General features: G+C 37.6%; 1 protein-coding gene across 5 annotated transcripts in view; it reads left to right on the top strand.

The window, feature by feature from the left end:
- Positions 1-27,266, top strand: part of TENM2 (teneurin transmembrane protein 2) — a 523,826-nt gene that overhangs the window by 22,388 nt on the left and 474,172 nt on the right. For all 5 annotated transcript variants that reach the window (XM_086621658.1, XM_086621659.1, XM_086621661.1 and 2 more), the window contains exon 2: positions 20,132-20,407. In XM_086621658.1, coding sequence (XP_086477784.1) covers positions 20,132-20,407 — 276 coding nt within the window. The remainder of the gene's footprint in view (positions 1-20,131; positions 20,408-27,266) is intronic.

Below are 27,266 nucleotides of genomic sequence, written 5' to 3' on the forward strand. Positions count from 1 at the left end.
AAGAATTAGTTAACAACTCCAAAGGAAAAAGACCTAATCTGACAAATGTTATCTCTATAGGTATACAGAGAAATAAATGCTTTGTTGTAAGAAATATACCATAACTAATTTGTGATCTTCCTTGATAAAGCAGTAGTCTAAGGAGGTCATTTTTGACTCTCAAAACGAGCGCTGTACTGGCGTCGTTACTGCTTGTTGTCCTGCTGTTCACAAGGCTGGTTTCCTAATGCCATTTGACTTGTAGAAGAAATGGAGTAAGCTATTCTTGAAGTTAGATTAATGGAATAAAACAAATGTCATGCTCTTCAATTTCATAGTGTTACCAGGGTTTGCCTATAGTTATACTGGAAAAAGCAATTAGAATCCTTAATAATTTCATCTTGATGAAATCTCTAGCACTGAAGCTTAACTAGTAAACACATAACACTTTATTTTTTGTAACCGGAGATGGTGTTCTGGTTGCCTGGCTTTATAGCTAAAGTAAGGCAAGACTCCAGGTAAGCTATATTGACTATAACTGGATCGCGCAAATGAGATGAGGGAAATTTACCCCCATGTGCATGTTCTTTTACAATACCTTTAAAATTCTTTTTAGAGGAGCAAAGATTGCATTCATTCTATTAAGAAATTGCGTGGTGTATTTTCTCTTTGTGCTTTCTTTTTGCAGACTATTTTCCTTGTGCTTTTTCATATTTAGAACATGTTTGAGTTTGAAATGGAAGCCTAAAGGTTTTTCTGACGAATTGCTGGGGTCTATTAATTTGTATGGTTCGTTTGTGCTCTCCATAGGAAAGCTGAATTTACTGGTGCATACTTTGGTTGTGTCTGAAGTGCAGTTATATTTTAGAGTGATATCTAGTCCCTGTAATATTTTTTCTATCAGTGTCAATGTGTTTGGAAGACTGAGTCTCTGTAAGGTTGAAAAGAGTCACTTTAGGAAATAAAAATAAAGTGTATGTAAGAAGTTTGCGACGGGAAGCTTCAGTGGCTGGCGAAGGCTGTTACAGGAGTACTGAGGGGAGGAGAGGAGCTGTTTAATACCGACTCTTCCTGTAGCCTGTCAATTTATTCATGCAGTGGACCTTGCAAGCCCAATCCACAGATGCTATTTTCTGCTCCTTACTGAATAAAACTCAGTGCTGGGTCCTGAGTGTAAAGATTAATTAGTCAGTGAGTGTTAAAGGTCTGTTAAAGCCATTATGGCGTATGTCCACAGAGACAAATAGGGGCTATAAAACATTGTGTTCGCAACCTAATTTTACATGTGTATTTTTCATTAATAATAATGATGGTAGTAATAGCTGTAGTCTTTTCATCCTGAAAGCTCTCATAGGACTAAATGCATAGTGCAGTGCATACTGCGTAGGAAGGATCATGCTTTCCATCACTGAAATGCAGTCTGTCTGAAGGCATCCTTCAAGTTATGATGAGCTCAGGTTGTTGTTGGCCATAGTGCAGACAGCTATGCAGTGCAGGTCGTCCAAGTAAGCATTTTGTATCCAAAAATAATTGTTTCCTTAGTTGACGGTACTAGAATATGTGTATGTCACTGTTGAAAATGACAACCAAAGAAGTGCATGTGTATATATAGTTACGTATATTTTATGGTTTTTAGTTTGACTTCAAAAACATATTCTTCCAATTGGTTTCCAGCTTTCAAATAAGCTCTGAGTTACAACATTGTTGAACACTTCACTATTTATCAGAAATTTTTAGCTAATTTAATAATTTTTAGCTGTTGGTGTAAATAGGAAGAGTTTTTTTGTAAATATAAGCATATGCATGAGTTGAAAATATTCTTGCTCATTTCTCTGGACTGAGCTGCAACTGTTCTGTGTGTACTGAAAATGAACGCCTGCATTACCAGCAGCTTTAAAAGTGAAGCCCTCCTCTTTTCACATTTTGCAGACTTTTGTGGGGTTTTGTGGCATTTTTGTGTGCATTTTTTGTTTTAGTTCGTTTTTTGTAAGTGGTGAAGCTTAAGGCAATTCAGATGAGTGAACTAGCAGATGTGGCCTCTCTCTTACAGTTGTAGCTCTTCCAGTATGTAAAACTAGAATTGACTGTAACACGTGTAAAAGCATTCCTCCTTTTCTCTCCACAGAATGAGATTTAAGCAGGAGTAGGGAAGAAAGTCGCTATAGATGGCTCCAAAATATGTTGTGGATTTGTTTTACTCCATTAAGTTCAGCTGTGTGGAACTTGTTTGATTAACATAAGTCTCATTTTCAAAACTGAAGACAGAATGAAAACTCACTGTATAAATACTCTGTCTGGTTACAAGTAAAAAAAAATGTCAGCATGATTGGAAGGGAACTTTGTCTTCTAGGTTGGACACTTGCATTGTCTAGTATTTTTTTCATCACAGTGCCATGCTTGGATCAGAAGATGCCAAGATGAGATGGCATTTTTTGTGTCCAAGCAATGGACCGTCAGGTCAGATTACCAGATTTTTATGTCAGAAGGTTTTCCAGGCTCCTTGTTATATGTTGCTATCTTAGGTAATTTTAAGTATTTGTTGGTTCTCTCCAGGAATGGAGAGAAAGGCTTGCATTCAACAGTACATGCATAAGTGTTCTGGGGTTTCTTCCTCTCTTTTAAATTGTCTGTCTCCTGCATTTGTTAATGGAAGTTCTGTTCCTTTAGGAGTCACAGTAAGCTATTGTTTAAGCTGTTGTATCGATGTCAAACCTGGAAAGCATGGATAAGAAATGAAAAGATGACGATTTGTTGAACAGACTTCCAGCACAAAGATAACTCCATAAAAATGGTTGGAAATGGTTGTTGTTTTAGTGTCTAATATTTAGTGCCTAGTGTTAAATGAAGCTATGGTGCAGTAAGGAAAGGGTATTTGTTTTCTTGCAGAGAAGATGGAAAGAAAAAATTTAAAAACTTAATGGCTCTTACCAGATTTCTAACTGCAATTCCACAATTAATAACTAATTATGTGAATGTTTTGGAGCCTCCATGGATAGTCATGCTAGAGGCTTCAAGAATTTAGCACTCTCTCTAAAGAAATTGAATTAATCACTCACTTTAGCAATGTATTTATATTAGCTAGTGAATGAATGAAGTCAAAGGGCTAATAGATCTAGTGAGCGAAGCACTTGCTGTTTGGCTGTAGGTCAAGCAGCAACTGCAGATCTCCGAGGAGCACTTATCCTGGAGACAACTTGGGTTCAGTGTGCTGAAGTGACTGACAGAGCCAAGGGTATGACTGGCAGCTGTGCTTTTTGGACCTCACCAGAATACCTAATACTGCTTGAAACCCTATCAAAATATTTGACATCTTGTAATGAAAGCTCAGTAACAGAGGTATAATCTCTTAAAATAACATTAGTTCACAGAAACACGCTTTATTTCTAACATAGTTCTCATTGAAAAGGATTATTTATTTTAAGGTCTAGTTCTTTTTTGAAGGATCTAATTTTACACATATGTCTAATATTAATTAAATTGCATAGGAATTGTGAGTGCTGCAGAAGATCTTGTGAAGACTCTTGGCAATTTAGAATGTCTCAGATGCCTCATTTGCCTTTCAGTGTGGCAATCTATCAACAGTACCCTGGAATAATACATGTGTTAAAATTAATACTTGTGCATGACAGTTTTTCAGAATGTGCCAAGATGCATGCCACTAATTCCTTAGTTGTATGTATGGTAATGATTCCTCACAAATCTTCCAAATAGTTACAAACAGTTGCAATTTGGGCCAAAGATCTTTTAATTTGCATAGAAAGGACAATCTGTAATCAAAAATTACAAAATTGGAGAATTGTTTGTAGTCATAAGCTTTGATTTAGTTTCTGGCTTTTTCAGCACTTCCCCATTTTGCTCGGTATTTGTTGCAATTTGTGTATTTGTATTTAAATGTAAATATATATTGCTTACTAGTGATTAGCAAAGCCATTGCAGACTATTGACTTTTAAGATATGAAGGATTATATACAGCAGAGAAGGACGAGTGTTAACAATATATAGGGCAGGGTCAAAATGTGTTTGCAATTTGCAAACAATAAGTAACAACAGTTAAAGTTTTTAACAATAACTGTTTCAGAGGGAAAAATAAAGTAATCTCAGTCGTTGAGGGCTGAGAAGAAGCAGCAATGTTTTTTGCAGATGGATGGCAATACCACAGTGTGGCTTTTTCATCATCTGAAGTTTCCAAATCTCCCTTTCAGGCTTTTGCTGAAAAACTAGGCTTGAATGTTTCATTATTTACATGTAATATGAATTCAATTCTTTTAATATTTAGTCTTCTCACCATTTCATTGTTTCACCGTCTGCTTTTTATGCATACTAGCCTTTCCATTTTTATTGGCAAAATAAATATATTTTTGAGTGCATTTTGAACACCACAAATTAAGCTATTTTTTTACCGTTACTCTTTAAATCTTAATGATGTATGTATTACCGTATAAATTATGTGAATGGCTCATGTCTAACAGTAATAATAGCGCTACCATTAACAAAAGAAAGCGAAGTTGTGAGTGGTGGATCTTGTATACTTTATATGTGGTTAATTCGTAGGGAGTAGCGACTAACAAAAGCCAGTAACGATGTATAATTTACTGCATACAGTATGGCTAGCAAATCAAGTGCCAGAAGTTGCATCTCAGTTTAGGCAGATATTTGCTGGATTCATTCTAAAAACCTCCACAATACTACGAATGCAGGTTGTGAATATAACATTGTAAGGTAGCAATTTATTACACTGTAATTTTGTTTATAGCGCTGCTGATTAGCAGTTTCACCGTGGTGGCTTAAAGCTCAGCTTCTTGTAGAACAGACGTTTTGTGGAATAGCAATGACCAGCAATTACACATGCCATAGTTTTTGTCATTTTCATATGAGTATCATTTATTAACAGCAATATCTAAATTAGCATTTCAGAGGTTTTTCAGGCTGCATGATTTTAACTGTTCCTTCTCACATGGAAGTCTCAATCTCCTTCACAGCATAGATTGGTGAAGTGTAGGAAGTGACTGTAGGGGGTCTGTACCTGATAAGTATGCCTTCTAACGAGGGTCGTAGCAACGTGGACTTCCTTGGGGTGCCAGCATCCCCTGGCCACCCCCTCTCACCTCGCCTCTCCTCTCTCCCCACGGTGAGACAAGTCTGGCAGGTAGAGCCAGGCAGTAGAGGGGTCTGCCACAGGGGTGTGTGATGCAGTTTTGCAGTCAGGAGCTGTTGTGCAGACGTGGAAGGGAGCGTGTGAGGCTTGGTAGTGGACTAGCCCAAGCCAAAAGGGCTTACCTGTTTCTTCGTGAAGCTCTGCTAGTAATAGCTGTTCATGAATGGGTGGGAACGAAGCTGTTAGTCCCCAGACTCTCAAAGGTACCCACCCAATGGATAGGCAGATCCCTGCAGCTGCGGGGCACCGTACCCGGCTCAGCAAGGTCCCTCTCTGGCTCTACAAGTGTTCCCGTGTTTGCAGATCCAAGGCCTGTGTTGCCGTGTCAGTGATAACTAGATAAAATATGTGTCTTGGCTTTGGCCTCCTTGAAAAGGTTTAGCTGCTTGGGCCTGTTCGTGGCTTTGGAATCAGTCTTTGACATATGTCATAGTTGTTAAAGTAGGTATTAATACAAAATAATAAATTTGTGTAGTGTTCAACTTTTCTGTAGCTGTCTATCAGAAACTTCTGAAGTGGATTTCTTTAAAGACTCCCTGTCTCCTGAGGAAAAGGGGATAAGGCAGTGTGTCCCTGGACAGGATCTATGACTCATTATGTCAATCAAACTCCACTTCAGAGGGGAATAAAGAGATTTGTATCTCAAAGCTGTGCATAACGACTTCTCGGCTTTTCATTTCATATTTATGAGCGGTTTACTTTGAAGTGTTTATCAGGCAATACGCAGAAACATGAGAGAGCATTGCCTGAAACCATGTTCAAGTGTCTAATCTGTTAAATGCTTGCTGAGCAGGCTAGTTCATCAGTGCATGCAATGCAAAAAAGAGAGGAAAAAAATAAACTTTCTGGGTTTTTGAGGTTTTGAAGCAAAATCTTTATATTAACAATATAAAAAGGATTAATAATGCCAAGCATTTTGAAATAAATGTAATATATGAAACTTACAAAAGTTGGCTATGTTCTGTGTTAAGTAGATAAATAGTTCTTCGCTTGAAAGGAAATTTGACAGTACTTAATACCAAAACTATACAGTGCCACATCTGCTCTTAAGACAGGAGTATACAGTGACCACAAGATTCTCACCGTTAATTTTGAAGGCTTGAGGCATTCATAAGAGCAGACTTCTGTAGGATTCTTTTTCCCCCCTCCAAAAAGGGCAGTTTGCTGATAACAAAGTGTTAAAAGCTGATAAAAGAATGGCAATGGCGTGAGCCTGCAATGGCAACAAATTTTCAGCAGTAATAGCTATTTGCCATGTGCTGTGCCTGCCTGTGTGGAACTCTAAAGAGGCAAGTGGTGTTAAATAGGTCAAAGGTAAAAAGCCAAAATTTTAGGTAAAGTGAAAACGAAATGACAGTGTATTTCTCGTGTTGATCTGGCTGCAGTGGGTTAGCTGCACAAGAGCGTGTGCCTGACAATCATTGTTTCAGTTCCCTGTTCACAAAATTTCTGCTACCAGTCCTCTGAAGTCAGGTTTTACTGGTTCTGGCTTGATGTCACTGGTCAAGCATGTCCTGTGAGATGGAGGACATACAGACTGCAGTGCTAACAAAGGCGCTGCAGCTCCAGCCTACGGAACCACCTCGGAAAATTCTGGTGTGTTGTGGCCAGTGCACAATAGTTACGTGGGTGAGTAGATCCTGAGGGTGTGCGGTGCGTGGTGTCCATGCAGTGTTATCCTACATGTAATTTTAAAAGCAGCTTCACTTTAGAGCTCATTTTCTAACACGTTCTTAGAGACAAATAATTTTAAAGAGTCCACGGGAATATGATTTTTTTTTACCAGGCCATCTTTCATAACGTTTTATGATTTTGTGTGGATCATTTCTGCTTTAAAAAAAAATAAATTATCTTTCCTCTCTACAGAGAATATAGTTGGCTTATCTTGATTTGTGGATGCCTCATTTTGGACTTCTTAAAGTTATCCCTAAAATGACTTAGAGAACCACAGCTGATCAGTACTGCACACTTCTGATTATCTAGCTATAGGTTTCTCCTTTGACTTTCCAGATCAGAAATCCTTGGAAACTTGTGGGTTGTTTGCTATTTTGGGTTGAGAATTCTTTCTTTTGGCTTTTCCATTAAATGGTGAAATGACTTTCTCCTTGATTAGATACCCATGGACATTGTTTGCCAAATTCCTTGTTTTTAAAAAAAAAAAAAAAAGAAAAAAGTATTCATTTAAAAAGCCCTATAAAACATATGCAGTGTTCAGTTTCCATGACAAAAGGAAGTTGTAGGAGAACTTAAATCAAGGGTAATTTTCCAGCATGTATGCCTGTTCTGTGTTCTGAAGTCGTTAAAGAGATGACAAAGAAGAAAACAGAGCAACCAAATGCCTTTGAGAACCACAAATCTGAAATTTAATGTGATGTGCTGGCAAGTTTTAATATGCTTAGCTGAATCAGAGATTCATCCGCCTGAAAGTGATGGATAAATCTCTGAAGTGTCCAGAGCCTGTCATGGTAGCTGAAGCCATCTGAAGCTACTGGCTGGCTTAGCTCTTGTGCTCTGTCACACCACGATTTGTGTTTAGCTCTTGTGCTCCACCGCACAATGATTTTTTTCAGATAAGACGATGACTGAAGGGCCACAGGCAAGAGATGTACCACAGTACCACGCAGCCGCAGCAGTTCTGCCAGTATTTATGTAATGGGAAAAGACAGGAGAGCAGAATAGGCAAGCTCTCTCATCCCAGGTATCCTCTAAGCAGGAGAGAGATGATTTTCCATCTTCAGTCTTCAGTGCTGTCCTTACCTACTCCATACTCCTTTGCAAACAAACCTGATTTTTAGGTTGAAAACTGCCAGTGACTCCCATGTAGCCAAAAAGGAAATATGTGAACTAGCCTAAAACGCTTCTTTGCAAACGATTAGTAGGTTAAAAAGTGTGAACTGGCGTGAGGATTAATGAATAAGCCAATCTAATCTTGCTCTTGTTGCACCCAAAGATTTCTATAATTGGGAGTCTGCAAACTAAATAACATCAACAGCAGCAACAACAACAACAATAATAATGGCATCATATAACCCAGGTATACTTGACCTTAATCAGTGAGATGTGAATTTATCGTTTCGCCTTATCTGCAAGGCACTCAGGGAGCAAGTAAAGGCATTTACAAAGTGAGATGACGTGTGTTAAAAATAGTCAGTCTGCACAGTAGCTCTCTTTCAAATGAACCAAATTTTGGTCTGGCTCTCTCTGTAATACTTACTGTGTTATCTCCTTCTGCTGGTTTTGGCTGGGGTAGAGTTAGTTTTCTTCACAGTAGCTGGGATGGGGCTGTGTTTTGGATTTGTGCTGGAAACAGTGCTGATAGCACAGGGATGTTTTAGTTCTGCTGATCGATGCTGACACAGAGTCAAGGCCTTGTCTTCTTCCTGCCCCACCCCACCAGCGAGCAGACTAGGGGTGCACAGGGAGTTGGGAGGGGACACAGCTGGGACAGGGATATTCCACACCATATGACGTCATGCTCAGCATCTAAAGGTGAGGGAAGAAGAAGGAAGGGGGGGGATGTTCAAAGCAATGGCGTTTGTCTTCCCAAGTCACCATTACGCGTGACAGAGCCCTGCTTTCCTGGGGATGGCTGAACACCTGCCTGCCCACGAGAAGGAATGAAGAAACTCCTGTTTTCCTTTGCCTGTGTGTGGCTTTTGCTTTACTTCTCAACCGTCTTTATCTCAACCCATGAGTTTTCCACTTTTACTGTTCTGATTCTCTGCCCCATCCCACCGGTGGGGAGTGAGCGAGTAGCTGGGTGGGGATTAATTGTCTGCTGGTTTAAACCACCGCACCCCTAGTACTAACGCCTCGCTATGATTTCCGTTTTAGACTGAAGATTTTTAATGCAGGGTAGGCAGTAAAGTGTTTTTCATTACAGCTGGTTCTTGTGTAGAATAGTTGACCTAGTGGGGGAATAACAGTTTTTTAAAATCAGTTTTTAAAAATCAGGGTCAACATTTTTCCCACACATAAAAGAAGATTTGACGAAATCATAGTTTTAGTTGAGATATTTTGATATTGCATCTTCAGAGGATCAATGCTGCAGTGATGGTTGGAGCTTAACTGAACTGCTTGGCACATTTGCATCTCCATTCTGTTATTAACCAAATTAAAGTCAGTGCCAGCAGTCCTTCAAATCTTACACAAAAGTGAAAGGGAAAAGACAATGGAAGAGCAACGAGTGGTCCTACTGTTAAAATGAAATTTTATTAAAAACAAAGACATTGTTTCAAAAAGCATAAAGTTAGAGTAAACATAATCTATAAGTTATTTATTGGTACATACTACAAATCTTCACTTCTGTTCATTGAAGAAGGGAAAAGTAATCTAAATTAAGATTAGAACACTGGAACTGAAATCCTAAACCACTGGAACAGCCAGAAATTTAGATAAAACAGAGAAACAGGTTATATTAACCAAGCAGACCTGTGCTCCTAAGGTAGGAGGAGAATCTTGGGAACAGCATGTGCCTGCCAGCACAGCGGCCCACGTGGGCTGAAAGGAAGGTGTTGCACTTGGGTATACAGTGACTAGCAAACAGGGAATCAAAATAGCGGCTTGTTTTGTGTGTGTGTAAAATGAAGGGAAGGAAAAGAGGTGTGTGGAAGGAGGTCATGTTTCTCCCTTCCGTTGTTCTGCACAAGCCTGGTAAGACCAGTCAGTTCCAGCAGTGGAACTGGTGGATCTGCTGCGCTGTCACCTGTAGCGTTGCAGCTATTGTACGTGCTGGAAAGGCAGGGATGCACCCAGTTTCTGTCTTCGCCATGGAATACGCAGTCTACAAATTACAGTCATTGGCAGATACAAGAAGTCCTGTATTAAGGGTGTATGTTTCACGTGTAGCAAAGTTCAGGACCAAGAGTAACCTGAACTGGTGCCAGCTGTTCCATTTATAATACCACAACTGACCAGCCGTGAAAATAATGAATTATTTTACTAGGATTAAAAATTAAAAGCTGAAAGCAATTTATAATTCAATCAAGTAAATAAAGATGTTTCCTGATCTCTTCATAAAATGAGCACAAGTGATGAATACAATAAAATGTGGTTGTGCCTGTTTCTTAGTAGGTATAGTGTCTCTGAGAACTTAATCTGTTTTCCTTTATACCTGATTATAACATACGTATATCTCTTTTTATTCAAACTTACAGTGCTCAAATGATTTTTAATTTCATTATTCTTTAAGTTTGGCACAAAGTTTATATGAGTTTGTTCAATGCTGCATTTAAATTGTTTGAATTTTTTGGGAAGCTGCTCCTTCCATTTTAGATGACAGTCCTCAAAGTCATTCACATTGGTCTCCTGATGGTCCTCCTAGCAGGATCAGAAATGCAGAATTAAAGGCTAACATCTCTGGCATTTCTAAAACCTGTTATGAGCAGCATCATTCAGAATGCAAACACAGACATTCTGAGTCAAATAATGGTTTAAACTTCTTTTACTCTACTGTACAGGATACAATTTACATTACCGTTATTTCTCAGTGACATGATGTTTACAGTGAAGAAGCACCTTGTGACTAAACAGCTGACAGCTGCTAGTGCTGAGAAATCTTTATATGTGCCTGGGGACCTTCATAAAATATGGAGTATCCATGTTCCTAACTTGTGAGGCAAGGTATAAAAGAAAACAATTAAGGTTTTGTCTGTGATGACAGCTGATTGAGGTTTTTCGAGAGTTCTCAATTAAACAGTTATGGAAGTAAGAAAACTTATTACCTGTGACTTCTGCTGTTTCTTGAGAGCACAGTTTATGTATCAAATCATGAACAGTGGTTTATTTTTTACTGTTTGTAAATCTTGATTTAGCAGTGTAAAAATAAGAAAAGGCTTTACATGAATTCAGAAAATTATCACTGATAGGGTACAGAGATTTATCCAAAAGTACCCATATCTAAATGTTTATGGTCAACTGTGGTTTTTTTTTTTTCTGCACTATTTTTTCTGGACTCTGAGGAGGACTTACTGTCTTTTTTGACGTGACTGAAATGCTTTTACAACAGAAGACCACCATCTTCGTGAGCTACACTGGAATGCAAATAACTTGTACCATTTTTTAGTGGTGGAAACTGAGGTCTTAGATTATGTGGGTATCATGGTCTAGTTATACCGCTTCTTTGTGTCATATAAGCTTAACTGTGCATTTCAAACACAAGTAGCTAATACCGATAGTAAATGCTAGTTTTTTCTCTATTGGGAGAAGACCAACTCCTCTTTGAAGCCACGGTTGTTATTCCTTTGTACGAAAGTGCTACACTAGTGTGACAGGAGGTATTATCAGGTGTTGAGCACGTTGTTTAACATGGAAAAAGCAGTTTGAAAGTAATTCTTTCTGTGTTCTTTTATGGTACCTATCGCTTTATATAGACAAATGCAGTATATTCTTAATCTTTTGGCTGCTTCTGTAGTGAATTTTATTTAGAAATTCATGGTCTTTAAAAAGGAAAGAAGTATATAATAAAATTATTCCATAGTTTGAGTCATTTTGGACTGGGAATAGAAAATATGCACTCTAACTCCTTTTCATAAGATTCCATCAGTAAAAAAACCAACCTAAACCCCTCTAAAAAACAATGTTACTTTGATGGTGCTTGGACTGGAGCTGGTAAGTTTACAGCAGGAACATCATTACTTGCCATGAAACTTCCTGTTCTTTTCTTTCTTTGCTGCTTGTAAAAGAAAAAGTGATAGGAGCTGAATTTTAGTCACTGATAACCACGTTCTTGTTGGAGTGTATCACAGTACATAGCTGTGAAGTGGCACAGATTTTATCCCCAAAATGCACTATTTGTCACTGCAGTCTCACATTAAATCATTTGGACAGTTGTGTTAGCACGTTGTTGTTGTCTACACTTTACAGATGAACAGAATTTGTGCTGGCTTTCCCCCAGCCACAGTTTTTGTGGGTTGCTGTCAGTCTTTCTATCTAATATGTGGAAGTTACTTTCTGCTCGTCCCCAGCACCGCACAACAGCCCAGTTGTTAACTTTGTATGTTAGTGAGTGTATTTTGACATAAGTAATGTGGCACAACTAATTTCAGAATGCTAAAATGTCTATTGTTGCATCGGCAGAAGCATTTCCAGTCTTGTTCACATAGGAAAAATGTGTATTGTTGTAGTTTTAAATAGAAAACATTTCTCATGTTTTCTTGTCACTTTAACAAGAAGTGTAGAAAATTGGATTAGAGTTGTTTTAGTTTACTGGTCATAGCCATGGTCTCCTAGACACTAAGTAGCCCTAAAGTAGCCCTCCCTTCTTCTGGAGGTTGCCCAGGAAGCCATCAATGACAAGGGACATACTTATGCAAATACAGGTATGCGTTGTGCATGTTTAGCACACGAAACCCTGTGGATTTTTAACTTTGATTTTGATCACAAAACAGTCTTTGTCTTCTAAATGATAGATGATGCATTTCATTAGAGATAGGTAGGTACATGGGGAGGTCTAAAATTGCTTTGAGAAAGAAAGATCTTATTTGCATGGTAATGTGTTGTGTGTATACTTGAGTTTACATACATTCCTTTTAATAACACCTCAAAACTGCAATAGATGGAACGATTTGGGTTGAAATTTGCCATGAATTCTGTCTACTTCAGGTTGATTTGTTTCGAGATGGACGGGGAGTATCCGACTGGTTCTGAGACTCGCGCTAGAGAAAACGCGATATTTTGCCTGCAGCGCGAACATCACGCTGCCGTCGTGTTGGTTAAACTAAAGTATCTCCAGCTTTTCCACATTTAGGAAATGTTTCCCTGCTGTGAATGCGTGCACCTCTGCTGAAATGCGATAGTTACAGGAGTTTGGCTGCAGAACTGCCGGGAGCTTGCCTGTGTGCCGAGGGGCTGCCACGGGCTCAGGGCTGAGCAGGACTTTCCCATGGCTGTTCTGCCCGCGCCACTGCCAAGCACTGGCACTGGGAATACTGGGGGAGGCTCTGCCCTGAACTGGCTTTCTGCTGGCACTTAATCAGCGAGGAGGAGGAGGAGGAGAAGTGCACCTAGGCAGAATGCAGAAGGGCGAAGCAGCAGAGGAGAGCACAGCAGTTGCTTACAGAATTGCGTACTTTTTTTCCTGTCTCCTTCAGGTTTCAGAATGGACAGATCTGTAGGAATAACACATCCCTTTGTAATAAATGAACCTGTTTTTCTTTTACCATTCCTCAGAGCTTAGAGAAGTTGGAAAGCTTTCAATAAATGAAAGACTGCCTAAGAAAGTAAAGCATTAGCCTGCAGAATTGCATTTTAACCTGGGACGTGTTGGGTGGATAATAAATAATAATCATGCTTTCCACCTAGCTCCATCCTCTGGTCCTCCCAAATCTGATTTTGTCCTTAATCCACATGGGCATTTGAGGAGAAAACAAGAAGTGCGTACTTTGCCCTAAACCAGCATATCATTAAAAAGAAGTTCATCACCATAAGGGGATGCCAGAATTACGATTTTTAGATGGTATTTGTTCCACCAAAATTAGTGTGTGCTCTGGAAGGAGGCTGCTCTAGTCTCCCTTTCCTTAGTTTAAAAGCTATAAAATGGGGATGATAAAAGCTCACCTCACAAAGAGACGAAGATAAATGAAGTAGTGTTTGAGATGTTCTCAGAGACTACATTCAGCACAACCATAGAAAATGAGAATGAGTTAATTAAAAATGTTGTATTCTCTATTTGCTATAGAAAGACTGAATGAAGAAGGTTAAAAAAAAAAAAGTGAAAAAAGTGTAGCTCCACAGTCAGTGAAGGAGGAAATTTTACTGAAAAAACAGAATACAATCACATAACTGAAAATTATGTAATATTGTGAGCTAGAGTGAAATCTAATTAGATGCCTGGTTTTATAAACCTTACAATTTTTTTAGGATATGAATCTACTGAGTTAATACTGTCAACAGACTTATTGTCAAAAAGAGAAACATCTGTATCCTGGTATTAGGCTTGGGGATCTCTGAGTCAGAAAGAAGCAAGGCAGAAAGAGGATTATGAAAAAGACAATTAAAGGATTTTGCTGTCATTGATGAGAGAAGCTAGAAAATATATTTCAAATTCAAACCACGTGTTGTAATGTGTGTATGGATTTCTGTTTGCTGCAGAAGGGACCAAGGCTGCCAGAGTTTCACTTTGAGGAAAACCATTGTGTTTCTGTTGAATTTAAAAAATTGTTGTCTGCATACTACTTTGCTAGTATTTGTAACAAGATGTCAGGATGTGCATGTGTATCCTCAACGGCAGTGATTTGTTACTGGAGCGGGCTGTGTGGGTATGTGTGTGCTGGCCGGGAGCCAGCACGTTAGAGACGAGCATCAAGACCCTGTGGTGTTCTCATCCTTCTCAGTAACGTCTATAAAGCATTTACAGATGCCCGTGTCACAAATGTGCTCTACAAAAGTAGGATTTATCATCATTAAGAGTTAAAGTTAACATTTGCTTAGTTATAAAATGTTGAGCTTTCCTGACTAGCAATAGCTGGGATTTAGTGATCTTAAATGAAAATGTCATCTGTGAATAACAGAAATGTGTAGGAAACCCTGCTGTCATTAACCCCTGGCTATACATTTTAAAACCTAGAACAAGGTGTGGCTTGTTCATTTTTGTTGTTTTCTAATTTCTAAGGGATCCATTCTCTGGTGTTTTTAGTGTTGGATCAGTGGTGAGTTTGTGCCCCGGAAGCTTGCACTGCCCCTTCCCTGTGCTACCAAGGGACTATAGTTAAACTGGTTAGAGAGTTAGGAAATGGGAGTGTTAGGAGAGTTGAGGCAAACACTTCAGTTTATCTAATAACATTTGTGGATATCATAAAGAGGAGGAAAGCTACCCCATAAACCTTCTGTAGGTTGATGAGTCTCATGGCTAGCGTGGCTACCATCTCCTTTTTCCTACCGGGCCTCCCGATCCACAGGATGTTTCCTCTACTTGAGGGGATCACAGTGAAAGAAGAGCTTATCTTTTCCTTGTGCTTTTCTTTTTGAATTTGTGCTTTCTTCACAAATGGAATATTGCAGTCATTGTAATGTCAGTGATATTAGGAGACAGAATTTTCCAGGCATGTTTCATGCTAATATTAAATTTGCCACAGAGGCTAGTTGTTGTGATTACATGGTTAAAATTTCTGTGTGTCGCACAGAAGAGATACTTCTGGTTTAAGGATATTTAAACCACCAGAAAGATGCAGTATATTTTATAATGATGTGTCAAGGGGGGAGGGGAAGGAGCCATTTACAAAAGATAGGACTTACCTTAATATATTTTTTTTTTTTAAATCAGAAATAAAATAGTTGAAAAGCTTCAAAAATTCATAAAGACAGTGGTGTATCCCTCAGCTTAGGTTTGGAGTATCAGATAGTACAGAATTAGAAACAAAATTAAGTAAAAGGTTTTGTAAAACAGGATCTTTAACTATGGGGGAAGACAAGTATTGAAACGGGTGAAATACAAAGAGCAATTAAAAAATGGCAGTTGTTTTTCAGATAAGGAAGATAAGTAAAAAGGGTAAATGTTAAAAATGTGTACGACAAGTGGATAAAAAAAAGAGATTGTGATCATCTGTTCTCCCTGTCATTATAATAAATGAGAATCCTATATAATAAATTCATAAAGAATTGAGAAAAATCAAGTGTGCATCAGAGTTTATTAAAAAGAATGACCTCTTCATATACCACAGATTGGAGTTAAATTGTGGTACTCGTGCCAGCAAAAATCATTATAGCTATGAAAATAAGAAAAATTTGAGAAAGGATGGAATGTCTACAATAAATGTATTCTTATTATCCTGACTTCTTGTAGCTGATAATAGTAGCAAAGAATGTAAGTGATATTTATCCTTTTGATTTTAGACTTAGCCCAGCTTTGAACTGCTGATCTAGTGTTGAAGGGAAATTTATCATCTCTGTACATTACTGGTTTCAGAGATCTTCCTCTGGGGCATCTTGTAGCGATCACAGCTGGATTAGATCCATCTTCAGAAGGGCAATTCCTGCAATTTGTAATTACCCAAATGAGACCTCTGCCTAGAGGTTAGGTGAAAATAACCTTTGCTTGTGTGGTAATGCTTTCCAGTCTTAGATGAGATAATGAGTAGAATTGTACGTCATTGAACTAAACACACTTTTAGTAAGCATTTATATACTAAGTAAGTAGTAAATTTCTGTAAAAGGAAATGTGCTCAAAAGATAATAGAAGTAATGTATTAATTAAAAGGAAAACATCTTTCCTACTCTCTTGAGAGGCTATTCACACCATGTAGATTATGGGCAATGATGATCAAGTACATAACATTATATTACTCTTCTAAACTGGTATATTACTGGTCTCTTTTTGTACGAGAGATTACACACACCTTAGGGGAGGAGCTGGTATTAACTGCTTTTCTTTAATAGAAATGATCCACTGATTTCTGCAGGTGGGGATGGAGGCTAGTAATCTCTGTTGCATATGAAAAAGAAAAAAAAACTTGCGACTTTTTTTTTGGTGGTGTGTTCTTTGAGAGGGAGAGGTTTCTTTTCCACCAATAATGATCTGGTGTTCTTTATCTCTTTTCACTTAGCGTCACCAGCAATGTAGTAGACGCTACAAAAATCTGAAAGAAATAACCCCAAGTTTTGAATGTGCAAGAATGGATTCTGCTCGCACATTGCAGTCCTACTTTGCAGGTGACATTTCAGTAAAACACAGTTACTCTCAACTCCCTGCAAGCCCTAGAGTATGCTGAATAGCACCGTAAGAAGCCATCCGTCTGCCTTGGCTGCTAGTGCTAGTAGTGCATTTTAGCTCACGGGCCAGATTTCTCTCTGTGATGACGCAACAGTACAATTTTAATTCCCAGGGTATGGTAAGCAACGGGTACTGCTGCCCTCCTTTGTTTGCTTTTCTTGTAGGAGGTCTTGATTTACTTGATCTCCTAGTCACTTAAAGAGCTGTAAGGAAGATAATTTGGGAAGGAGACACTAAATCTTAACCCCAGGCCAGGCTGTCTCTGTGTTTCTTTGCTCCGTCTCGTAGATACTGTGGTTCCTACTGTGGGAGCAAGGAAGGCTGCATTGTCCTTGGTGGCTTTTCTGTCATCAGGATCTCGTATGGAGTATTCCGCCAGTATGAGTGGATATGAAATGAGTTAGACATTTTGTTGTTGTTCATGAGACTCTGCCTTATTTGCAAAGTAATAGTAGGGTTCTTTCTGAAAATTAATAAATAAAACTAGCTTAGAGCCTTCCGGAGAAAAACATGTTTTTGCTAGAGAGGGAAATCTCTAGAATATTTTGGGTCTATTATCAGGATGCTTGAGATTTTCTGTTGTAAGACTGTAAGATTTGTGAGAAGCAGCATAGAAGATCCTCTCCCAGAGGCTCAGAGGCTGATTTCATTTGTGTTCTTGAGTTGATCTGATCCACTTCTCAAATTTTTAAAATTTCATCAGTTTTCAAATCTTTTTCTCCGTGTTTCTGGAAGATGCCAAATTTCGAGATAATAAAACTCAAATGGATGAATGACTTCTGTAAATACTATATTTTCCTTCCACTTCCAGTGCCTTTACCATTTTCCTCGGACAAATGAAGTAAGAATTTCTCTGAAGATTGCTTTTTGCATCAGATGTTGTAGTCAGATTTTGACGTCAATACAAGATGCTAATCAGGGTGAAATCATGTGGGCTCGTAATGGCTGTTCAAATCCACAGAATATCATTAAAATGTAAAACAGCTTAATTAAGCTAATATATTCATAATTGGCATGCATTTGTATACATTTGTGCCACTAGCAAACAAGAAAACTTGAAAAACTTCACTTTAACTGTGAGTTTGGAAATGTTAAGATGTATCTCATGTCAACATGCACATTACCTGTGTAGGTCAAAAAGTGTGAGACTAATAGGCTTCAGTTCACTCTGTTTTTTTATATATATTTTATATGTTAAGTTGATTTTGACCTTTTTTTAATGAGTCTGAGGTTAGTTTGCTAATATGACTAAACCAACACTAATCAATTGAGCTGGTTTTGTTAAATGCCTTCTACTGAAATTGCACATGATTAAAATTTACATTTTCTTTAAAAGTTTCATCCAAGTGTCATGCTAGAGCTCTTGTTTAAAAAAAAAAAGGCAAAAAATCTCTAGACTGAAGTGCACTTGAGAAGCTCATTTTTAGGGCTGTTCAGTTCATTGCTTTTGACTAAACCACAAAATTTCTGATTACTAGAATAAATATTAGAAGGCAGGTTACAATTTACTCCTAACTAGGAGGGTTTGGGTTAATTTGGTGTTGATGAGAGAGCTGACTTGTTTAATGTCAGCCTTTTAGTATTCTTTTTAGGCATTGCTACTAAACGCTGCGTTTCTTCTGAAGCACTGAAGTCAGTGATACTTCTTTACCTGATTTTGTTGGCCACCCTCGTGCTGCTGGCTGGTTTACTGGTTACACTAGGGGAGAAAGGGAGCATATCTCCTCCCTTTTGGCATGCTCGGTGTTACTGCCTAGCTGTTGCTGGAGGAAGTTGGAGTTCAGTCTTCCAGAACAAATCCATCACCTTCCTTTAGTGGATGAGCTCTAGGAATGAACATTAACTAGGGCCCAGTTTACTTTCTGTAGATGTGTGCATACATGTCATATCCAAAAAATACTTCGACTAGGTTTGAAACTTGGGGAGGGCTGATACAGATAGATGAACCAGAATGATTTAGTACTGTATGATCTTTCCTGGCTAATCGGTGAAAGAAGTTGTAATATTTAAAAAAAAAAAAAAAAAAGAAAAATCCAATTAACATCTTTATTAATAGAAGACACTTAAGTATATTTTTGAGTGTATGAACTTCCACTGTATAGCTTCATTCTGAAAAAATGTAGAGGAAGAGGAGAAAATACAAACTTTATAAAATAAAGCTACTATTTTACAAACAGAGACCACAGATTTAGTTTCCCTGTGAATTAAGAAATTAATTGAATAGTTGGCAGTTACACTTCCAGCTACTTAAGTCTGTCTTTGTTCTTCATTTTTAGCCCAACGTAATGAAGCTAAAATCATTTCACTTTTCAAAACCTTCAAAAGCCTTAGAGACCAGTGAATATTTCCCTGTTTTTTTTTTTTACCATCCTGTTCATTACTGTAGGAAACCAATGCACAAGCAGAAATCAACCAGCAAGTCTATACTTTCTGAGAAGCCTGAGGGACTCCATGTGTTTTAAAAATGTATGAGACACTGTCCACTGAGTCATTATTGACGCTAAAGGTCACGTTTTGACATTGTTCCTGAAAGTTTTGCCTTTAAAACCAGTGACTTCCTGATTTTGGTGTTGATGCACACTTCCTTCTTGAACATGATGAAAAGAGGTAGAAAACAATTACAAAGATTGTGAAATCTATCTTGATTTCTATATCAGATATGGAACTACCAATCTCACCTAATGTAAAAGTGTAAAACTGATGACAAAGTTTGATGTTACATCACTGATAGGTTTGCATTCTTTCAAGTGATCCTGATCTATAAACTGTTCTCCGAAACAGGTGTTTGTTTTCCAGGAAATAGGAAACGATATGAAAATTTGAATAAAAAATCCTATCTGTATGAAAGACTTGTGTATGAGAAAATTAACTTCATAAGAAAAAAATCCTCTTTTTGAGTAACCAAATGCTGAACTTCAAAGCTCATGCTCTGGTCCTACAAATATAACGTTAGAAACATAATAAAGCTGATCATGTCATTAGCGCTTGTCATGAGCTTTATATTAATCCCATACCTAAGTGATTAATTATTTGGGGTCAAAACAGTGACCTAAAATTTGGAGACCTCTCCTAACTTTGTTTTGTATATTTCATCCATTTTAACTATGCTCAGTAAGTTTTAGTTACCTCTTGCTGGACCTCTGCACCGGGGATCTCTGTATGTAATTCTTTACAAAGGCTTGGGATACAGCATAGTTAAGAGAAATTTAAAAGATGTATTGTTTTCAAACGTAAAATTCATTCCCTAGCTTTTAAATTATTTATTTTTTTTTTTTAAATTGCCCTTCTAGGAACAAACTTCACTCTTGCAGAACTAGGAATCTGTGAGCCCTCTCCCCATCGAAGTGGCTACTGCTCAGACATAGGAATACTCCATCAAGGCTATTCCTTGAGCACCGGCTCCGATGCTGACTCAGACACAGAGGGAGGAATGTCTCCGGAGCATGCTATCAGGCTGTGGGGAAGAGGGATCAAATCCAGGCGAAGTTCTGGTCTGTCAAGTCGTGAAAACTCAGCGCTCACGCTTACCGACTCCGACAATGAGAATAAGTCCGACGAAGAAAACGGTAGGCCTTTTTCTTCAGTTTATTCTTAATACAAATCGTGCTTAAAAATACATGAGTATTCTTCTGCAGGTGAATTTTTCACTTTTCTTCCTCAGTTTGACTAAAGGTGCTTTTTAATGTTGGGGGTTTTTAGCATCAGTATCAGAGAAGTCTAGTACACCTATATCATATAATATATGTAGTGTTTACCTTACAATTTACTTTCCACACAATCATCTTTCACAGAATTTTGTGCTCAGAGTACGTTAAATTAAACTTAATGATGAGAAGCAGAAAGAAATTTAAGAGAAATAGTTTCTCATACATGATTTTTATACACAGCTTGAAGTAATATTCATAATCTACAGTATGCTAGTAGCTGTAACAATGGTGCTAATTTTTAACAACCAGATTTAGTTTTGTGTATTTTTTCATGTTTTTGAAGTTGTAAAAAAGTAAAACTAATTCACTGTTTGCTTATTGCTAAATATTGAGGGGCTTTTAGAAAGCAAACCTGTGCATCAGACTGAGGCAAAGCACTTGTGTTTCGTATAGTTTAAGTTCATAGAAATGAGACTTTATGCAGTGCAACAATCATTTGTGACAAAAACCTAGACATTGGTTGGTTCTGAAAATAAACTACAGTAAGCCAGCTGTCCTTCCAAATGCTTATAACCCAGATTCATGTTCTTCGTAAGTATCAGCTAAAAATTTTTACCTGGGGAATTTTCTGTGCTCATATATTTTTAAATTAAACTGAAGAGGAAAAATAGTAAAAATGGATTTGCAGGGATTTGTCCTCCATCATACAGGGTGATAAAGGTGCAAACTCAGCTTAGTTAAAATATGAACTAAAGGTTTTGATACTTGCCATTCTGAGAAGGACCTACTTTCATACATACTGTTGCAGACATTGATTAAAGAATGAGTCTGTTCGCTTGCATTTAATTTTCCTCCTTATAATAAGTGAATTATTAAGTAATTGGAAATAAAGTGCAGTGACTTCCTTTTGAATAGGTAATTTTTCTAACAGTGATGTTAATAAGAGAAAGAAGGACATGATCAAACATCATTCAAGAAACAAAACAGTACGTGCAATTCATTTGTACTTGGAAAGATTTTTGGGATAAGGATTTCTGTATCTCCGGGTGTTTAAAAAAAAATCACGCAAGTATGAAGGAACTGTTATATACACAGAGGTGTTAACTTCAGTAAACTTTTTAGTCTTACTCTCTCACAAATCCTGGTTTGCTCAAAAATCAATGCTTCTTCACATCACTGATTTTATGAAGTTTTGGGATGCATTATCATACAGATTGACAGTTGCCCCACTGGTTCAGCACCACAGTGTGGACACTTACAAAACCATCATTAATTTCTCACGCTTGTGCTCAGCAGTGCTTTCCTACATAATAAACACCATGTCCTTCAGAAGCAGATCGATAACCTGCTAGGTATTCATCTTGAAGAGGAAGCAACAAGAATCTATACTTCAAGAGAAATTCAGTCTCTGTTATGGTTTAAGATTTGCAGGATAGCAGCATAAAACAAGACATTTCTTGGTATGAGTTTTTATCCATTTATGCCCAGCAATATTAGAGGGACCTCATGATGCCTAGACCACAGAATTTATTTAAAGTACCGTTGAACCTTTTTCCCCTGATACGATTCAACTGTTGTGTTACAAAACAGTAGTTCAACTCCAAAAGTTTATTTATTTTTTTTAAAATATTGAGGTACTATCACAATTTATGTCATTGTACTTTAAAAAAAATGAAAAGAAAAAAAAACACACAAAAAAGCAACAAACTATACCTCTCACTTTTCTTGTAATTTTAAATCTGTTTCGTCACTTTTAGTACATCTCTAAGTAACACAGAGGAGGCTTAATTTCTAAAAATTGTTCTGAAAATGGGATTTTGTTCCCATTCAAATCCATTCACAAAGCTATTTTCTACACTTCTAGATTTATTATGATTTAGTTTTATCATAAATTAAAATTCTGTGAACCATGCAATATTAACAGATTTGAAATGCTTATAGATAAATTGAAATAATGGAAACTCATTTAACTTCAATGTTTTACTTGGTGTACTAAAATTCTCCTCAACAGAACACCTTATTGACGATCCAGTTTGAAAAACAACGCTTTTATTTTCACAAGTCCGATTAGGCTCTTAGTTCTTACCGCATCTCCCAGCTTTTACTGCTTTCTGGATCTGGCCATCTCCTCATTGGACATGGCAATGTCAATGTGTAACAGCAAATCCATCACCAAGATGTTATTCAACGTGATGCATTGAGTGGTGAGATTTAGGTAAATTAATCTTTTTGTGATACATACAAATGTAAAAAATCTATCAGAAATATTGCTCACCTCTGATACCATGTGCCAGCTTTGCAGAGAGAATTATTTTTAGTACCCACAGGTACAGAGTATAGGAGATACACAGGAGGGTTCCTGAATGCCTATTTTCTCTTTCCTTTTATTAAATCCTATAACTGCTTTTTCAAAAATGTGACAAAAACTTTTCAAAAGTAGCATTTGTCATCGGTTAGCTTGTGTTCTTTCCTAAGCCTACAGTATTCCTATTTCCAGTGCAAAGCTTAGGTGCTGATTATGTTTAGGTAGTGATCTAGAAGCAAGTAGTCTTCTAGGGCTTTTTTTTTTCTTTCTTTCTTTGAAGTAGAGCAGTTGTTCTTTCTTCTTTTAAGTTGAGCTGAAAATTATGTTCTTCTCCAAAATATAAAACCCATTGTAAATTAAAGTTGCTTTCAATTTAAAAATCTATGAAAACATGATAGTCATCATTAAGGAGGATTGAGGTTCTGAATGCTTTTGCAAGAGATCTGCAATCTTCTCTTTTCCTGCCTTTGCTGTTACTGAATGACCAGTTACAGGCTGTTAGGAAGGCGATTAGACTCAACCAACATTAGACAGAGGAGAGGGAAAAGCTGAAAAAAACAGTAATACAGGAGAGAAAACATGATCCTAGACAGAAGAAAGGAGAACGGAAAAATAGCGTGTAAACTCAGAGCAGATCTCGGTAATATTTCAGAGTGCTGAAATGAACCAACAGACCCAAAGGAAATCCATGAGTTTTATATGAATTTAGATCATGTTAATTCTCCTGTTGTAAAAGAGAAAAAATCTGGAATGGTGTTGGTGACTTTTCTTTTTGGTTGAAAATTGTTACCTTGACACTTTTTGTATTAGTACTATTATTGTATATAATGGATAATATTACTGGTAGAATGGGACATAACATAAAATGTTTTTGTGAGATTTCTACTCCGATGTTATAATATCAAACACTTGAGATGTTTCTGTTTTACATTTGTGTGTCAGAAAAGGAAAAAAAAGCGTGTCTTGGGGGGAGGAGGAGAACTTCTAGGACTGAAACCACGTTTTTAAAATAATGTCAGACCAAAAAAAAAAAATGATCAAGGAATGCTTTTATCTTACTGGTAGTGGTTCTGAATTGAGTGGCAAGACAAGGATGAGTGGGAAGAAATAAAGCAATCTCGAACGTCAGCAAAACAAGGGAAATAGTTCAAGGTCATACTGTGGCAATCCGTGTGTCTGTTTTAAAGAAATCTGCAATAATCCACTGTGATTTTGGTAGTTCTTTGTAGATAATGCCTGTGAAAAGCAAATAGTTTAGAATGCACAGAACCATTTCTGTGTTGATAGCCCAGCTGTGCCTGGTGAGGTGTGGAAAAGTGGTGCATTATTGGAATGAACCTGGAGAGTCCTGTCATTGAATCTGGTAGTGCCATGCACTTTCCTTTTCCTCACTTTATCTCCCTTTCTTCCTGGAGAAGATCTTCCCTACTCCACTGGAGCCAGCCTGTCTCCAGCATCAGGTGTGAGGATTCAAGTCACGTGGAAAGGTGTTGTAGGATGCTTCACAGATGTTTTCGGGTATTTTCTATGCTAGACATATTGGTGACAATGAATTCTATTTTTTTTTCCCCATTACTTTGGTAATGTTTTTTGTTGTAGTAATTAAAAGTTTGGATACCAGATGATATCGTGTTTATATTACTTACAATAAAATAGAGTACCACGAATAAAGTAAAGTGAAGTCAGGAAAATTGTAAGATAAAGTATGAGAAACTAGATTTATGTGTTTTACTTCTGATTGAATCTTTTTTTCCCCCTGCTATGGTGATTTCATATAGTAATTTCTCAAATGCATACGTAAAGTAAATCTTAAAACAAACAAACAAAACCCTATAATTCAAACTAACCTCATATTTTATTGTTGCTTCAATTTTATGAGCGGTATAATCTGGGGTTTTCCTGGCCTGATGTTGAATAACAGACTTAGACTTACAATGGAAAAGATATTACCACATCAGAGGAGCATACGAAGAGGCACCAGACCATCAGATCACAGCCGAGGAGTTTATTTTCTTATTTTTACTGTTTTAATTTTGACATGTTGTTCTCAATATTTTATTATTATTTCAATTTTTATTCCACTTTCTTTTTCACACTGTATAATTTGCAGAAAAGGTTATAGTGAAACTGTGTTTCTTCTCTTGAGAAGATTTTCGTTTTGTTACATGCATGCTAATGTCTCTGAGTGGTAAGACCAGTTTGAAAGTAGAAGGTTTTAACCTTCCTGGTGACAGAATTCTGTTTGGGTTAAAAAGGTGGGAAATTAAACTTCCTTCCTTAATCTTCTCACTGAGAAATACTCCATTTTGCCTATGGGAAATACTTTCCTTGTTAAAATGGAGTGTTTAAACAGTGGTGATACAGTTGAAGCAGATCTGTGTAGTCTTTAATTGAGGGAAAAAAAACAATATGCCCTTACATTTTGAGATAGTGTATCTATGTTTTGTGTAAAAAGAAGAAGCAGGGAAGTTGCAGACTTGCTGTATATTGCAGTAGTAGAGTGCTAATTTCAGCTGTTAGCACTGTCTGGGAACATTGTGCCCGTTTCCCTCCCAGATCTACCCAGGTAGCTTGGAAAGAGCAGGAAGGACAGATATGAAAGAGAAGGGAGGAAGAGCTGCCACAGTTGTACGATCTGTTCATAGCTGAGAAAGTGCCCAGATGGTCCTAAGGAAATGCTGAAATTTAAATGAAATGTCATATACTCAGAAAATGGAATCGCGTACGTCATACATCAACTAGATTTCTTAAGAAGGAGTGCTAGGGAGGTTAGCTCGTGCATGGGCATACTTCATCTCTTCTTTAGGAAAGCTTATAAAGTACTTTGTAAATGACAAATTTAGAAAGTCATTAAGCGCAGTATCAAAGCTCGGTTGCTTAAGTGGATCCAATTTTGATGTGCTCTCAAAACCTGAGGGCACTTCTGATAGGAAGTGGTTTCCTAATGAGGGAATTGACTAGCAGGAATGACTGTTAAAGACTTAACTACACATCAACTACAGTTTTGTCCAGGTAAATGTCTTATGCATTCAGTGCAGGGGGAGGCTAGATGATGGGGTTCAGGACAAAAAATGGATACGTGGTTCTGGTAAACTTTAAAGCCTTGTGGAAGACAAGAATATGAAATGACAGTATAGCAAATCTTAAACATTTGTTTCAATTTTATTATAACCCAGTAAAACTCTAGTCTAGGTCAGGATGATGCGATGGAAGTAGTGCTAAACGTACAGGGATATTGAAAGTGCTAAATAAGTGCTATCCGAAGCACAGTGTTTGGTGATATTCTAGGAAGTAAGAATGCAGATGTGGCAACGGTGACAGCTCTGCTTAGATGGCCTAAAAGGATGAAATAAATGCTGGTTTGACATTCAGTTGCTTGTAACTGGCATTTAGCAATTTGGCAGCCGTTAGTTTCCAATCAGTTCAGTGTTGACCAAAGGGACGTACACTGGGATCTCAAGTTTTATTGATAAGCGATACATATATAAGCCCTCCTGATTATAGAAGAAATGGGTGGAATGTAAAAAAAAAAAAAGAAAAAAGAAAAAAAAAGGAAGGGAAAGAAAAGAAAACAGAAAATCTCTTATGCATGGTGTGGTGAGGTCTTACACCATGAATGTCTGTAATCTTCTTGCCCATTCATTTCAGTCAGGGCTTCAGTGTCTGTAAAATTTTAAATTGTCATTTCTCTGAGGTATCAGAGATTTCAGTACATCTGCCACAGTCTAGGCCACGCGCTGGCTGCTGAGCCTTGACTGTAGTGTTTTTTGTCCATATACCACATGAGGACCTGGCTGATTTGCAGTCTTCTTCAGAGTGACTTTTTTGGATTATATGAATGCCCCCTATGTAATTGCATGAACCAGGGCAACCATGAATTGAGACCTGGGAAACAAAATCCAGTATTTAGCCAGTAAACTGAGGAAAACAGAAGTATAGGCTGGTGAATTAAGGCTACCTGGAAAATACTGCAGCGGCTGGGTTCATAAGCTGCTGAGGCTAGCTGTGATCTTGCTGTTTCCTGATTCATAAGGAAAGAGCTCTTGCATGAAGCTGTATCCACATCATTATGTGAAGGTCACAAGATGCAGAGATTTTTGAAAAAGCTATCAAAATAACCGTGAGATGTTTCCATTAATATTTTAATTATGAGCCGTTCCATCTACTAGAGAGAAATGATGAAACTGCGTTTAACAAAAACTGTTACAGCACATCATTCAGTTTGTCAATTATTAGTTTTAGTGAAGCAAACTTAGATGATATATGTCACCTGGGTAAGCGAGTGGCAGTGCCTTTGTTCAAAGCGTAACCGAGTTAGAATAATGCCTTTTGATACTTTTCGGTAACAGAAAAGTGTATCTGATAAAGGCAATCCAGCCTGGTAATAAATGCCTTGTGAGTGGCTGATGAGCGATAAAACCTTTGCAGGAAGGTTTGCCTGTGCGTGGTGTTTAACAAAATTTATCATGGTGA

Source organism: Tauraco erythrolophus, chromosome 16 (assembly GCF_009769465.1).
Source record: "Tauraco erythrolophus isolate bTauEry1 chromosome 16, bTauEry1.pri, whole genome shotgun sequence".
NCBI classification, from domain to species: Eukaryota; Metazoa; Chordata; class Aves; order Musophagiformes; family Musophagidae; genus Tauraco; species Tauraco erythrolophus.